Raw genomic sequence first — 15584 nt, forward strand, 5'->3', positions numbered from 1 at the left:
TGAAAGATTTAAGAAAGATTCCCTTATGAAAAATTAAATTCTTTTAAGTTGACCCCATCATTATTAGAAATAATGCTTTGGAATACACTACCTTTCCCATAAACGATCTCTACCCATTTGATATTATCATCACAGATTTCAAGTGGATGTGCCATGAAATGTATGGGTAGTTGTTTTGAGTCGAAATACAAGCTTGTAGTTTTTCAAGTAATTACATAAATTTAGATTTTCCAATTTATGGTGTAAATGGATCTACTCATACATCTTGGGGGCAAGATTTTCAATGCTCCTCAATAGCAACACAATCAGTTTCTTTAAACCCACACAAGGATTGATGCAAACAGATCTGAAATCTCTCCCTTTTTATTCATCCTAATAATAGAAGCCTTAAGAAAAATAATACTCATAAAATAATCAATTAGAAATGCAAAGGGTATTTCAATTCTGAGGGGCTTAAAACCAATAACACTAATTTATTTGTAAATGACACATTCTTATTCGAGATCTTTATGGCTTTGAAGAGGCCAAACCCTTAAAGAATGTTATCATAGCATATTATTCAACCTAAAGCTAGATAATAAACTCATCAAGTAAAAAAAAATTAATCCTCCCTGTCCACTGAAAAGAAAATTCTCTACTCTAATAGGTTACAATATTTAGAATCTTCCATGTAAATACTTATATATTCCTCTATTCAATGGTGGAATTGAGAAAGCTCATTGAGATACTGTGTTATATATTGTCTAAAATAATTTTTTATTCTAGAAGGGAAGATGGTTAAACTTGGTTGGAGATTGAATTAATATTATCTACAATATCTATTTATATGATGTTTTCCTTAAAATTCCTAAGTATTATCAGCTCAAAGTTCTACCCTTCGGTAAAAACTTGCATGGTATATGTACACAAAACCAAGTTCTATGCAATACAAATTAATGCAATCAAAATATATTGATGCACAACATGATCACAATATTTTCTATTGCCAATTCTCCTTTTGGTTAAAAAATGTGGAGTTCTAGAACACTCTACAAAGACTTAATCACTTCTCATGTATCTTAGTTTACTCATAACGTCGAGAAAGCTCTCTTTTTGGATGATTCTTGGAATTGCTACAAGCCTTTAGATACTAGATTGGATTTAATAGAAGCAAAATAATTTTTGACTCTATATTGAGATCAAAATTTTTAAAAAACCTTAGTGCCTAATTTTGCTTGAAATAATTTAGAGAAATTTCCATTTTCTCAAGTACAAAAAGCTTAGATAGAACTCTTTGAAGAAAATAATTTATTTATTTTTTCACATACAAAAGATGAACTAAGTTAGATGGCTTCAAAAATAGGAAGATATTCAACAAAACAAGCATGTGTCTTTCACTCATTTAAAAATACCAATTTGGCCATCATCATTATGTTGGTATACTGTTTATCTCTCAAAAGTACTGACTTTTGCAACAAAACCCTCATGAGAAAGAGTTTGAAAAATACCTTTTAGGTGTGTTCTATGTGAAGAAGAAATAGAAGATACTAATCATCTCCTCAATTGTAATTTTAGCAACAAGTGATATAAACGGGTGTGCAATAGGAATAATTAGAAAGGTGGTTTTCTAATTTCACTATTGTCAAGGCTCACACACTAGCCTACTTTGTACAAAGATTCCACGTATGTATGTCTATGGAAAATAATCATCTCTATTAATTTGATATCTATAAAAATAACTCAATTATAAAATATCTACTCATCTTCAACAAAAGATATATTAATTAAACTATAAAAAGAAATTTTAGAAACTATATTGTCTTATTTACGTAAATATGTTTTGATTTAAAGAAATTTGATAATTGAGATAATGAAATTCTCAAGACATGAGCATTCTCAAAGCCCCCTAACCCATGGCTCAATAATTGAAGGAAAGAATGAAGATAGATCCTAGATTACTTGATTGTCTCACCATCATGAATAATAAAGTTAACTAAAATCTACAAGCCAGATATATGATTTGAAAATGATATATATTTTTTCTGATACTTTGATTTTCTGTTGCGTCTCTGTTTTAGAAACATCCCTGTTTGAGAAATTGTTAAGACTGATGCGCTCCATACGTACAGAGTTATTGCAAACCATTAACATAGTTCCATTTAAAGACATGTATGGTACGCCATTTTGCCCTAATCTTCAGTAAACTCAGGAATTAAAATTGAAATATACACAACAAAATAGTCTTTACAGAATCACTCCAAGAATATCTCCCGTGTGAGATCCAGACTTTGATACCCAAACATGATGATAATTGAAGTGGAGGAGGACAAACCAATAACCGAAACAGTGAGATTTAAAACAGCAGTAGATCAAAACTATAGATACCTAGGTGTTGAGTTACACAATGAATCACAACAAAACCATGGGTATAACACAACCTCATCCTCTGTTAGAATGTGATAACCATACATGCATAAAGTATAAATACTATTCCAAATTATATGGTATTGGCAGAAGCATTGTGCGTCAAGACAGCAATCAATCTGACCATATACATAAAGCATACACATTCTTCTATACTATACTGTTCTGGCAGGTGCATGGCTGCCAAGAAAGCATTGAATCTGAATATATCTAAGTCTCCTACTTTGGAGATTGAATATAATAGCACAACATAATCATTTCTACTAGAGCAGTTTGTTTTATTCCCACATATAGAGAAAGCCAATAGTGAGGGAAAAAACAGCTATGGATCAAAACCAGAAATAATCCGTAAGTTTTGATTTAAACAATGAACCAGAAACAGAAACCCACCTCTGTAAGAACTATCTCATGTTAGAACATGATGCCCATACATAATTAATAAAAGCATGAATACTGTTCCAAATTATATCATCTTGATAGCAGCACGATTGTAAAGAAAGAATTTGATCAGAATACATCCAAGTGTCCAGGTATGAACATTAATTTTCATACCATCACAATTTAGAAGTGTTGGAACACGACTATTAAGGCAAACATGAAAAGCAAGTAAAATAATAACATAGACTCCAACTATAATCATGCGGGTACAATCAATTCTCGAGAGGTACGACAACCACTAGATCAAGGCACGAAATTAGAACAGCCTCTAGCTGTATAGATACTACAAAATTTAAATCGCTTTTGAACTAAGTTTTTAGAAAATGCCTACTTTCTTACCAGCAGACATGCATTTCCCCACACTGGAAAACAGCAATATGCAGTGAATAACAACAATATGCACTTGCTACTAATATAGGCAACAATGTAAAAATCAAGGATCTAAAAACTTCAATTCCCTGATCTCATTTGAAAAAAGAGCTCTTAGACATGTACCACCCAAATTAACACTAGCCCAACTATGGCCCGCTGTGCTTGCTGGGGTGCTGTTATCTCCAACAGCATAAGTAGCTGAGTTGTTTATGTGACTGTAATTACTGTCATCGACCAATTTATTCTCCATTGCAGTCTTTTGCAGCTGCAAAGCAAATTCTAAATTCTCAAGTACATCTCCCATAGCTGGCCTGTCAACACGTTGCTCAGCAAGGCATTTCTCAGCAACCACTCCGTATGTCTTAAGGGACTCATGATTAATTTTACCTTTCAGATGAGGATCTATGATTTGCTCCAGCATTCCCTTTCTCTGATAATCCAAAGCCCATTCGGCTAGGCCTTCTTCTTCATCTGAAGGGTTAGTGGCAGGTCGTGCGCACAATATCTCAAACAACACAACACCAAATGAATAAACATCTGATTTCACAGTGAGCTGCTTCTTGCGAAAGTATTCTGGGTCCAAATATCCAAAGCTACCTTTAACTAAAGTGGTAACGTGGGTATGGTCAGGAGCTGGTCCATTTTTTGATAATCCAAAATCTGAAACTTTTGCAACCAAGTTCTCATCAAGAAGTATGTTTGTAGTCTTTACGTCTCGATGTATAATTGACTGAGCAGCGCCAGTATGAAGATAATGAAGACCTCTAGCAGCTCCAATACAGATCTCTAGTCGTTGTTTCCAAGATAAAGGAGTCAAATTACTATTTCCATATATGTGTCCTCTTAGGGGTCCCTTGGCCATGTAATCATAAACCAAAATCATCTCATAATTTTCTTCACAATACCCAATAAGTGAAACCAAATGTCGGTGCCTAAGTTTAGAAAGAATTTCTATTTCTGTTTGAAATTCACGGATGCCTTGTTGTGCTAATGGGTTCCCCCGCTTAACTGCAACTTTGGTACCATCAACCTCACCTTCGTAAACTTTGCCAAAACCTCCAACACCAAGGATTAGAGACTCGTCAAAGTTATTAGTAGCCTCCTGGATCTCAGCAAATGTGAAATGCCTACACAAACTGGAAGGTGCAAATGAGGCGTAGCTCCCAGTGCCTCTATTTCCAGATGCTGTGGAAGCTTCATTTCCAGAGGACTTGTCACCACGGCGCCGATGAATATAATACACTAGACCAAGAATGAAACCTAACAGACAAACCCCTCCAATTACATCCTCGAATGCCTGTTAAGAGTGGTGTTAGTTGCCATGTTTCCTTCGGCTTTTCACCATTAACTTGTTGAAAACATTCAAAAATTCAAGCACTATATCAAGCTCCAAGAAACATATCCGAATGGGTAAAACAGAACAATCTCATATGAAAGAGCTGACACAACCGGAAAGAACAGAAATTACAAGAGAGTACAGAGAAAGCGCTGCCAGCAGCGAGCTAGGTAAAACAGAAACCCTTGAAACTAGAAGACCACAGAGTAAATGCAGGAGCATGGTAGGTGTGTGTTAAGAATGGATGTGCAATTAACAGGGAAATGCCCTTTGGCTTAGCTGGGCTTAACTATTAGGTGGCTGTTGTCAACTTATTTCTTCCCCCAAAATCCGTTCCGTTCCTTTCCGTTCACTGGTAACGTTTGAATTCAAACACATTTCCCGCCTGAGAGTTCGTTGGATGCCGAAAACACTTGATGGGATAAAAACAAGCGGATGGAAAGCATTTTCGTCTATCTCGCCGCTGAAGTATTTTTACAGCCCAGCCCAGCCTAGTCTGATGGAAACGCCCTGTTAGACATGTATGCAGAATGTTGAAAACTAGACAAGGTAAGTGAAATGTTTAACAGAATGCCTCAAAGAAATGTGGTCTCATGGAATGCCCTGATTGCAGGATATACGCAAAAGGGATTTTTTGAAAAGGCTTCAGAAGCTTTCAAGCAAATGCGATTGGCAGGAGTAAAGCAACCATCCGCGACCTTTGCCAGCAACCTCGCAGTCTCTGCGAAAATGGGAGATTTGGAAGAGAATAAAAGACAAGAAATTTCGTCAGCTACCCTGGTAGACGTGTGCAAAATGTGTAAGCATAGACGAGGCATGTAAACTGTTCGACAGAATGCCTCAAAGCAATAAGTCCTCATTAAACACCCTGATTGCAGGAATATTAACGAAATGGATTTGAAAGGCTTTTTTAAGTTAGTTGTGGGTGGGTGGAGAAAACCATTTATCTTCTTGTCCACTTCAGTTTTCAATTATTAATTTTAAAGAAATAAAAATATATAACTTAAAGTCTATTAATAAATTTCATATATACTAATAGCTGTCCATTTTATTATTTCTAGTTAAATTTTTTGGGTTTTAATTGGAGGAGTTGTGCAACTTTAATGGTACTCATAGCTCACCAGTAGGACATTTATGCATAAGCATTGGCTATTTTTTGAGGTGATTGTAGTGCACAGTTATTGGAGCAGTTATGTAGGAATAGAGCGACACTTTGAAAATGACCACTTTTTTAGCCTTGCACTCAAAAGATCCCACAATATGTGCCATTACTTGAAGCCAAAAGAATAGTTATAAGTAGTTAAGTTGCATAAAGAGACAACTGAAAAAAAATGTTGAAATCTAAGGTACCGATTAGGATTTGTGGGTGTGTAAAGTTAGCTATAATGACTACTGATGTTCTTCCCCTAGCACTAGTTTGGCTAATCATGTCCACTACATTACATTGCTTGGATGAGGGAGTATTTAATAGTGACTCGTAGTAGTAATCCCCAATGTGGATAGTGTATAGATTATAGGCTTTCTATTTCCTACATATTTCAAGGATATGGAGGTGTTGGTAAATGTGGAAGAGAATTATTAGTGATCATGTTAACACCATTCATTCAATTTTTTTAGCATTTATACCTATGGATAATGATTAATTAAATGTAGTGCATTTTTATTTGCTATTTCACTATGATTTTTGTGTAGAAGCAATGAAGGTGCTAATAACTTTCATGATGATTCATAAAAAGTGTCACTTGGAGAACTCTAACAACTTCACAATTCTAATATTTTGTGCAAATAAGATTCATAGATATTGAAGGATTTATTTCATGAAGTAGGTTCTAATCACTTGATCTATAGTTGGTAATGTCATGATGGATGTAAAGTAGAACATTAATGAATAGAGGTTGAATACCTAGTAGATTGCAATTTGGTAGAAAATTCAAGATTTTGGCATTAGCGAGTTTGTTGATCCCCTTTCTATTTGTGATGTTATTGTTTATGGTTGTAGAGTTTATAAGGAGTGGCATTTATAAATTTATATCCATTTTCACTATTTTTTGGATTATATGTTTGTAATGGTAATTTAATGTTCATTTTTTAGTATAGGTGCTTTATAGCTAACTACTATGACAATTTATTCTCTTATGGATGTAATATTCATATTATTCCTTTCTTGAGAAAATGACCTAATAGAATCCCCAACTAATTAATTTAATAAAAGACAACACCAAAGAAAGAATGTCAATCCTAATCATTTTTAATTATTATAAAATTGAGATAAATGATCAATTAGGAAGATTTAAGACTTAATATTTTTTCATGCATTATAAGGTACAGTAATGTCATCAAACAATGATTAAACCAAGTTTGTGATCTTGAAGAAACTAGGAGGTCTATATCCTCAAACCCATCACTACATGAAGAAACTAATAAAAGATTTATGATTGGGTGAAATTCCAAAGTTATGTCACACTTTACAATAGGTTTAGGAACAAATCATAGGAAATTATTCATCATTCTAACACATCATTTATATGATCTCAATAGTTCAAACTAAAAAAAAAACACACCAAAATGTTATTTGCAGGAAACTAAAAACTACTAAGCCACATTATAAGCACAATTGGGACATCATCAATGATGGGATCTAGTTTCAATTTTTATAAAATATATTTGATAATGATATTTCTAATTTATATTTTGTGTAATTGATGCAAACAAAATTTACACACAATCTAAACTAGAAACAACAACAATAACTATTATGGAGTGTGGAAAATTAATGTGTTTGATAATATTTCTATTCAAAATAATTTGAACCAACATATACAACATAAGAATGACTTTTCCTTAAATAAAAAAAAATGATTTTTGTCTCATATAAGACATAAGGATGAGTCTTCCTCAAATGAAATTAAAGATTGTTATCAAGAAGCAAATCAAGCTACAAATATTCTAGCCACTATGACAATTGACCAGATAAAAAATAGAATCGTTTGTGAATTGTTTTTGAACAGAGTATCAAGATTTCAAAATATCATTTTCATAATGACCACATAGTCTGATTTCATGTACTCTTTCATTAAAAATGCTAAATTATATGCGACAATTAAATCTTCTGACCTAATTAAATGAGTCGAACGTGTAACCTTCTAAATGAGGACATTACAACATATGCCTCTACTACATTCATCATTAGAGATTGAAACTTCTCCCTAAGTTGCACTTAAGAGGGGTGTTAAGAGTAAAAGGTATTTTTCTAATTAATTAGATATCTTTTTACACCGATATACTTGAGCTTATAGGTAATTTTCTTTATTTTTTCGCTCAAATTATAAGATTAAGACAAAGGTCACGATCTAACTTAGTGCTCACATAAGGTTTCATCTGGGGTTTATTTATCCTTTATTAAGGTTAATTCATCATTATTGTATTATTTAATTACACACATTCATTAAAATTCATTTTTATGCATCAATAGTATATTTGACTTTTTAACAATTTAATTACTTTTTCTCTATTATTGTGGTAAGTGTTTGATTATAAGTAATCTTTGGAAGTTGTAAGATTGAGAAACTAACTTCAATTATGAATAAATAAAAAACCATTTTTTTATTTTTTTTTATATAAACAAACAAAATTCTACTCCAAAAAATGAATATCAAAATCAAGAGATTCTAGAGATCTTATAAATAATCACTAACCCTAATAAAAAATTCTATTCAATATAGAAATGTAGTAAACCTTAATATAGTCTTGCTCTATGAATTCTCAAATAATGTTTTCAAGTGAAATTTAGTATATGTTATGTAAAAATGAGGGAAAGGAAGCCATTTTCAAGGAATTTTTTCGAGGGAATTTGAGGAGGTAACATAGATCATCTTTTTAGAAAACAAATTAAATCTTTTTAGAGATCAATCTTAATTTTAATTTTTTGGATATCTCATTTAAAACATGAAATGAAGTAGTCTGCGCTAGAATTAAGAGACGGGACTTAAACTAAATAATTTGGCAAATTTCAAAAGGTGCTTATAAGGAAGAGGATAAAGGGACTTGAAAAGGGAAAATAAAGTGGTCGTTAAGATTAAATTATTTAAATAAATCACCTAAGAAAAATATTATGATGACTAGGAGGAACCTTGAGACTAGAATAGAAATAGAAAAACATGGGTCAAAGTAATAAAACAAAGACAAGCTAAACCGAGTACAAAATATAGGAAAGGGAATCATAAAGGATGCAACATATGATCTTATAGTGAGGCTTGAGCTTAAGGTTCCACAATTTTGTGTTTCATTTGCTAGAGGTAGCATTTATGGAGACAAATCGTCCATATAAGAATTCCAACCTAAATTGTTTTACATGTAATATACTTGATATTTTCAAGAACTTTTTTGTATTTTTTTTGTGAGACTAAAGTTCTTGGACATGGATGCATATGATTTTATTTTCCTTTCATTCTGATCATTTTCTTAGATATGTTCTTTATTTGAGAATATAGTTCATTTTCCAAATTATGTTGCTTAGATTTGATGTATATTAAATACTTGTTATAATCTTCTATGTCTATAAGACTAGATTATATTGATTTTATTTATAGTTTTTTTCAAATCCACTATTCCTTTTAATATTCGGAAGAGTAGGAACTTTGATGTTTCTAAAAAATGAGTTATTTTTTAGAAATTCCCTATTTAGGATATTTCATGTCATTACTTTTTATTCAGTTCAACAAAGAAGTAAATCTTTGATTACAACACCACTAAAGTTGCATGCTTAATTATTAAGGAGTGCTTCTTACATGATGATCAAATTCTACCCAATCACCATCCTCAATAACTTGGAAGATGAATTGATCTCACAACCATATTAGCCATCTCTTGTCACTTCAATATTAGGGAGGAGTTTGACACGATTATCTATATGTATATGGTAAGACCTTGTTTACACCATTCTAATAGGAATTTTGGATGGAAGGTGAGATAGAGTTAAGAGAAAAAATTTCTTCACCATTAGAGAAGGGGATGATTGTTACTTTAGTTTCTTAGGATGATTAGGATGACTTGGTGAAATTTGATCCTCCATGGGAGAATCCCTCTTCATGTATTCATCACCTTTTCTTAGATCATTTACCTCAACATCCCTTCATGTTATTGATTTGATGCCCCTAAGAATCTACTAGTAACTACTAGAGATAAGGAAACATAAGTTTCTTTGTATAACACCAATCTAATTCATTCTTCCTGCAAAGGATGAGTTGGATGAGGGAGACCCAAGTGTAGATTTCTCAATTTAATTCTACTTAAATTTTAATTTATACACAAGTGAATCTAATGATGGTCATGTGATGCATAGGAAGCATTAACTAGGTGGATTTATTTCCTTCACCATGAAAAAACTCAACTAAGACATTCCTACAATGTTGACAAATTAGATCTCTAGGCGAGATCATTTCTTATCAGTATTTTGAGACTTACACAATTGGCGGGGTTCAATTCCTTTCCCTAGACTTAGCACTTTAGGTCAAGTAAATTTGGCAATTAAGGATTAAACCTTAGCTTGCATGAATTTGATGTTTAGTTTACTAGGGGTTTCCTTCACAGAAATGGCTCTTGCATAACAATTCTGTAGTGAGATTCATGCACACCCTACACCCTCATATTCACTAGCTTGTGAGTCTTTACCAACTAGGGTTTTAGACATTTTCATAGCATTTAGATTCCTATTTTGGCATGCTCCTCCTTGACTCTCTGTTACTTCTCCTTTCTCCATATAAACTTTGAAGTTAACGTCTCCTCAACTAATCTCTCTCTCTCTCTCTCTCTCTCTCTCTCTCTCTCTCTCTCTCTCTCTCTCTCTCTCTCTCTCTCTCTCTCTCTCTCTCTCTCTCTCTCTCTCTACTACATTTAACTTATTTTTTAAATTTTATTAATATATTTATTATTGATGACCTCTCACCTTTTATCTAAATAAATACTATTTAAAAAATAAATAAATAAATATGACACCCTAGAGGAGAGAATATTTGTTGAGATGATATCATTGTTGGACTTTTTCAATAATTTAAGAAAACTGTCAAGTTTTGAAAAATAACCTAACATTTCTTTAATCAACAGTTAAATAAAAAACTAAGATACATTAAAAATTCTACATTATTTCAAAATTTAAAATATATACATGTACCTCAAGTTTAAAAGCTCGAACATACACTAGTGCTATTCATTTCGTTTATCACATTGTGCCATGGTATTCAAATATGAAAAGTTAAATGTCCTTCACTATGATCTTGAGTTTGAGTTATTATAACTCTAGTTCCTTAAATGATAACAATCTAGAGGTGTCATAAAATTTGTAACTTACTAATTTTCATAAACTATAACAAATTCCCTTACAGAAAAAGGCTTGTTGCAATTGAACAAATAAATTTATTAGTAAAATCATGTGTCAAATTAAAGATATGAATCCATAATCCAAGCTAACTTCATGTGATTAGGATTGTGGTGCATTTATACTTAATTATGCACTATATTGAACCATTTAATAAACTAGTTCAATAAAGCATAAAATTGGGGACAATTAAAATATGATGTGTGCTAATTTGATATAATCGGGTTTTAAAGTATTCACAACTTATTTATTATGAAATATTTCCTAGTAAAGCCTATAATTAGCTATAGATTATGCCTCTAAGTTGATAAAACAATGACTCTACAAACTTATAAATAATAAGCAATCAACTATAGAATGACTATAGTGTTGGGATAATGTATTGTACACCTTGCATAATGTTTATAATATTTAATTTTTTACTATATGTTTGGTGTACCTAGGGAAATTTATATGGATGTACATCATAAGTCTCTAAGGTGTCAAAGGATTTGGGGCTCAAACTTATGAGCTCATTCTCGAAACCATGACTTCTCATTTTCTCCATCTTTCCAAAGAATTTTTCTAATGTAAGTCAAACTACAATGAGAATTTTCAAGGCTTCCACATGAAAGAGGAGTTCAAGAGACATAATTATACACAAGAATCCAAAGGATTGATCATATTTATTAAACCATTTATGTAGTAGATTCTTTCTTAGTGCCCATTGTTACCCTATACAACCCTTTGTTCTTTAACACAAGTTGTATCTTAAGTTTTTAATCGTGATAATTAAAGGGTGTTAGAGGTATGCCAAACTAACTTGAAGTCATTCTTAAAGTATATTTTTTATTATAGAAAGGAAATTAAAAGGTGAGAAATGAAATGTGGAAGTGCATAAGTCACAACACAAAACACTCCTATTGATTTAGTATGAATATATAAATAAACCCTCCCATGTGACCATACCATATAACTAGGGGCTTAAGGAGTATTGTGAGAGCCCCTCCCTTTTTTAATGTTGTGTGAGGGGAATCACTAATATCACTATTGGCAAGAAAAGTTAGAGACATTTCTCTGTGGTATCTATATTTTGACATATTGATAGCCATCAGAATTCTCCATGCAAAATCCTCTTGCCCCTAAAAATATGACAAAGATCTTAAACAATTCACTACAAACCTAGAAAATTTGCACAAAGGACTTTTTGTGCTCACCTTCTATTTTGACAATGTTTCTATTGTGATTTCCTCTCCCTATAGAAAAGAAACCCCTAGACTTGATTGTCTCTGAATACGATTGAGTTTATAATTGTTTCATAGGTTTTTTTCATTTTTCAAATCTAATGATGCAACTTATTTTGCATTCCCTTAGAAACTTTGTGCAAACACTTAGACAAAAAACTACTTCAACATAAAGCAAATTGAATTCTAATGCATACAAATAGTTTTTTTTCAAAAGGACGCTCAAAATTGATTATCGGACCAAATAAGAGAATACTATATTAACTCTAATAACATATAGAAGTGCAATGCCATGATATTTTAGATAGAACACTTGTAGGATTTTGAGCCACATGAGTCAATAATATGCACACTCTTCATAAAAAATTAAATTATAAAAACATGTAATGAAAAAAATACAAAATTAATAAAAATGTGGATGGGCAGGAACCGCTGAGTTGTTGGGAGCATGCAGGCTATGGTTTTTGTGGGTGAAGACTTAGGTGAAGAGGATGAGGATGATGATGCAGATGGGATGGGAGAAGGTCTTTTCTCTTCAGCTTGTGCTTTCTGCTTAGCCCTACATGACAATTTTCCTCTTAGTTTCAGTTTTTTGAAGATCTGGGTTGCATGCGGTGGGGAAGGAGGTGATCTTTTCCTCCAGTTTTCCCCTGATCTTCCTAGTAGGGGTTGGGGATTGCAAGATTTTTTTGGGTGCTCGTGGAAGAGGTATGTCTGGTTTCAGGAAGGCACGACTGTGTTGGTGGGTGCTCTTGACTTTGCTTGTGAGAAAAATGCTTTGCGGATTTGGAAATAGAAGTCCCAGTCTTTTGGGGTTGGGGTTTTCTATTTTTGTGGTTGGCTTGCTACTAGTTTTACGCTACTCAGGTTTTGTGGGGCATCCATTCTTGTGGGTGGTTTGGTTGTTTTCGATGGCCTGTTGCTTTTGTTCGCTGTTTTTTTTTTTGTGGACCCTTTGTTCTCTCCTGACTTATTCCTTGGTGAGGGTTTTTAATGCTCTTCTTGACCGTTCGCATGGATCTCAATATGAGGTGTTTTTCTCTCCTTTGGAGGTGGAGTGGCGGCATGGGTTCTAAGTTGAGTTTGGGTTGTCAAAGTAGTTGGACTGCTCTCCTTCTTGTCCTATTGAGGTGGCCCTTTCTCTTATTGACGTGGAGAGTTGGTGCGGGGGAGTTTCTCGATTATTGTGGTTCATGTTGCTGGTTGAGGGAGCTGGCCAAAACCCTCATGGTATTCTTCACAGATGGTTTTGGGGTTACGATTTTATCTTTGTTTTCCAGACCGGTTTGCTAGTTGTGGGAGCCTGTAAAAACTCTCTTAGCCAAATTGCACTTTCAAGACAAAATGTTATTTTTTGGGCCTTAGTAGGTTGTGGGAGCCTTGTAAAACCCACTTTCATGGCGATTTGTTTGCCCTCTTACCCTATTGAGGTGTCCCTTTCTCCTATTGAGGTGGAGAGTAGGTGTGGCAGAGCATGTTAGCTGGTGCAGTTTGTGTTGCTGGTTGAGGGAGTTAGTCTTAACCCTCATGGTGTTCTTCCCAGATGGTTTTGGGTTCACAGTCTTATCAATGTTTCTTAGAATGGTTTGCTGATTGTGGGAGCCTATAAAAACCCTCTTGGCCAGATTGTGCATATTGGTAATGTTGTTGTTTTCTAGGCCTTAGAAGGTTATGGGAGCCTTGTAAAACCCACTTTCAAGGTTGAGGGAGTCTGGACTGGCCTAATGCAACTTTTCAAAACAAACATGTTATTAATTTCTTCAAAGTCAACTTAAAGTGTTAAATCCCAAAAATTCAATTTAAAGTCTTAAATCCCATAATATTTGACATATCCTAACAACAATCAATTCAATATAATATTATATCCTAACAACAATCAATTCAATATTTCCTGACAAATTAATCAAATAAAATTCTACATCTAACCATCATTACTATTTCTGATTTAGATTATGTGCAAGCATTTTATTTCGTTATTTTGAATCACATTATACAATCCTTCATCGAAATAACAAAAAACATTAAAAGAATAATGAAAAAATAAAAATAACTAGAAATAAAACCTCAACTAAAACGTCCCTGTTTAAATTTTCCCTATACAATGCATATAGACACACAGATGCCTCCTTAATCTGGATCCTGATGCCTTTAAACATTCTCAAAATATATGAAGATGAATCAAATTGAAAAAAACCCAAGTTTGAAAATACAATACTCACAGTATAATTGACAGAGGGGGGAGGAGAGGTGGCTCTAGTATAATTGACATCCGGTGTAGGCGATTCAATAGGGGGAGCAGAGATGACAGCCGGTGTAGGCGATTCAGCAGGGGGAGCAGAGGTGGCTCCACTTTGGAGATTCAGTGTCCTTAAACTCTGTGCAGCTGCATCCCAACCAAACAGCAGCACAATGACTCCCAATTCCAAGAACACAGGACTCCCCATCATTCAAGTTCTACCCAATTTTCTCTCCTGAAATTCCAGTCTTGAATGAAGGAAAGTATGATTGTTGGGCAAATTCAGAAACTAGACTGCATAATATAGGGAGAATCAGTGGTATAGATAGAAACGCGTGAATCTGTGAAGAAATTTCTGTAGCGTAACGTGTGGAAATTTAAAACGAGTGATGGAGGACTAATGGACGCATAAACCATTCAACTCCTTTTCCTTATCCTGTTCTTTCATACTTTGACTTGACTAAGAGAATAGCTAATTATTATTCCAAGCACCCAATGCATAGATTTTATTAGGGGATCAATAGTCGTCAACATATAATTCTCACATGAAATTTCTTTAAACCTTCGTTTTTTTACAATCTGACGGTTGTCACAGAAGCATGCAAGACGGTCCCAATAGATTTCGTCCTTTTTTCCCCCGTCTCGCATTTAAAAGGAATTTTTTTTGACAAATCCCTTTGGTGGGAGATGCATTCTTGGGTTAGGATTTAAAACTAATTGTTCATCCAAAATGCAAAGTCACCCATCCCCATTCAAATCTCTCACTGAAAACCCTAAGTTAGATGCAAGTGCAATGACAATGACTATGGAGAATAGGTCAAAGGGATAATATTTGAAATCGGTACCTATGGATCCATTGATCTCTTAGTGTCCTAAAAAGAGGAAAATAGTTATCTATCATCCACATTCAAAAAATGATACTTTAGATCTAGTGTACTTTGTGCATTCAAATCCTGCAACAACAGAGTAAAAAGAAAGGAAAATAATCCAATTGTTGGAAGAAACCACTGTAGACACTAAAAATCTATATCACTCATGTTCTCCATTTTTTAAACTAATCATGCGTATGATCTTCATTACTCACGCGATCCTGCCTGTTTCCCTTTTTCCATTTTTTGCCTAGATTTTTCCCATGTCTTTAGATTTTAGGTTCGGGATTACATTTTACCCTTAACTTTGTCCCTCTTATGTCAGATCTTTTCC

The 15584-nt window shown here is 33.5% G+C and overlaps 1 protein-coding gene across 1 annotated transcript; it reads right to left on the reverse strand.

The window, feature by feature from the left end:
- Positions 1–2875: 2875 nt before the first annotated feature.
- LOC131040133 (receptor-like protein kinase FERONIA) lies at positions 2876–14800 on the reverse strand. Its single transcript, XM_059214255.1, has 2 exons — positions 14365–14800; positions 2876–4510 (listed from the first exon to the last, which is right to left on the reverse strand). Exons 1-2 carry the CDS (start codon positions 14590–14592, stop codon positions 3275–3277), a joined length of 1464 nt encoding a protein of 487 aa, XP_059070238.1. The 5' UTR covers positions 14593–14800; the 3' UTR covers positions 2876–3274.
- Positions 14801–15584: the final 784 nt, after the last annotated feature.

The sequence above is a fragment of the Cryptomeria japonica genome, chromosome 11, assembly GCF_030272615.1.
Source record: "Cryptomeria japonica chromosome 11, Sugi_1.0, whole genome shotgun sequence".
Classification (NCBI taxonomy): domain Eukaryota; kingdom Viridiplantae; phylum Streptophyta; class Pinopsida; order Cupressales; family Cupressaceae; genus Cryptomeria; species Cryptomeria japonica.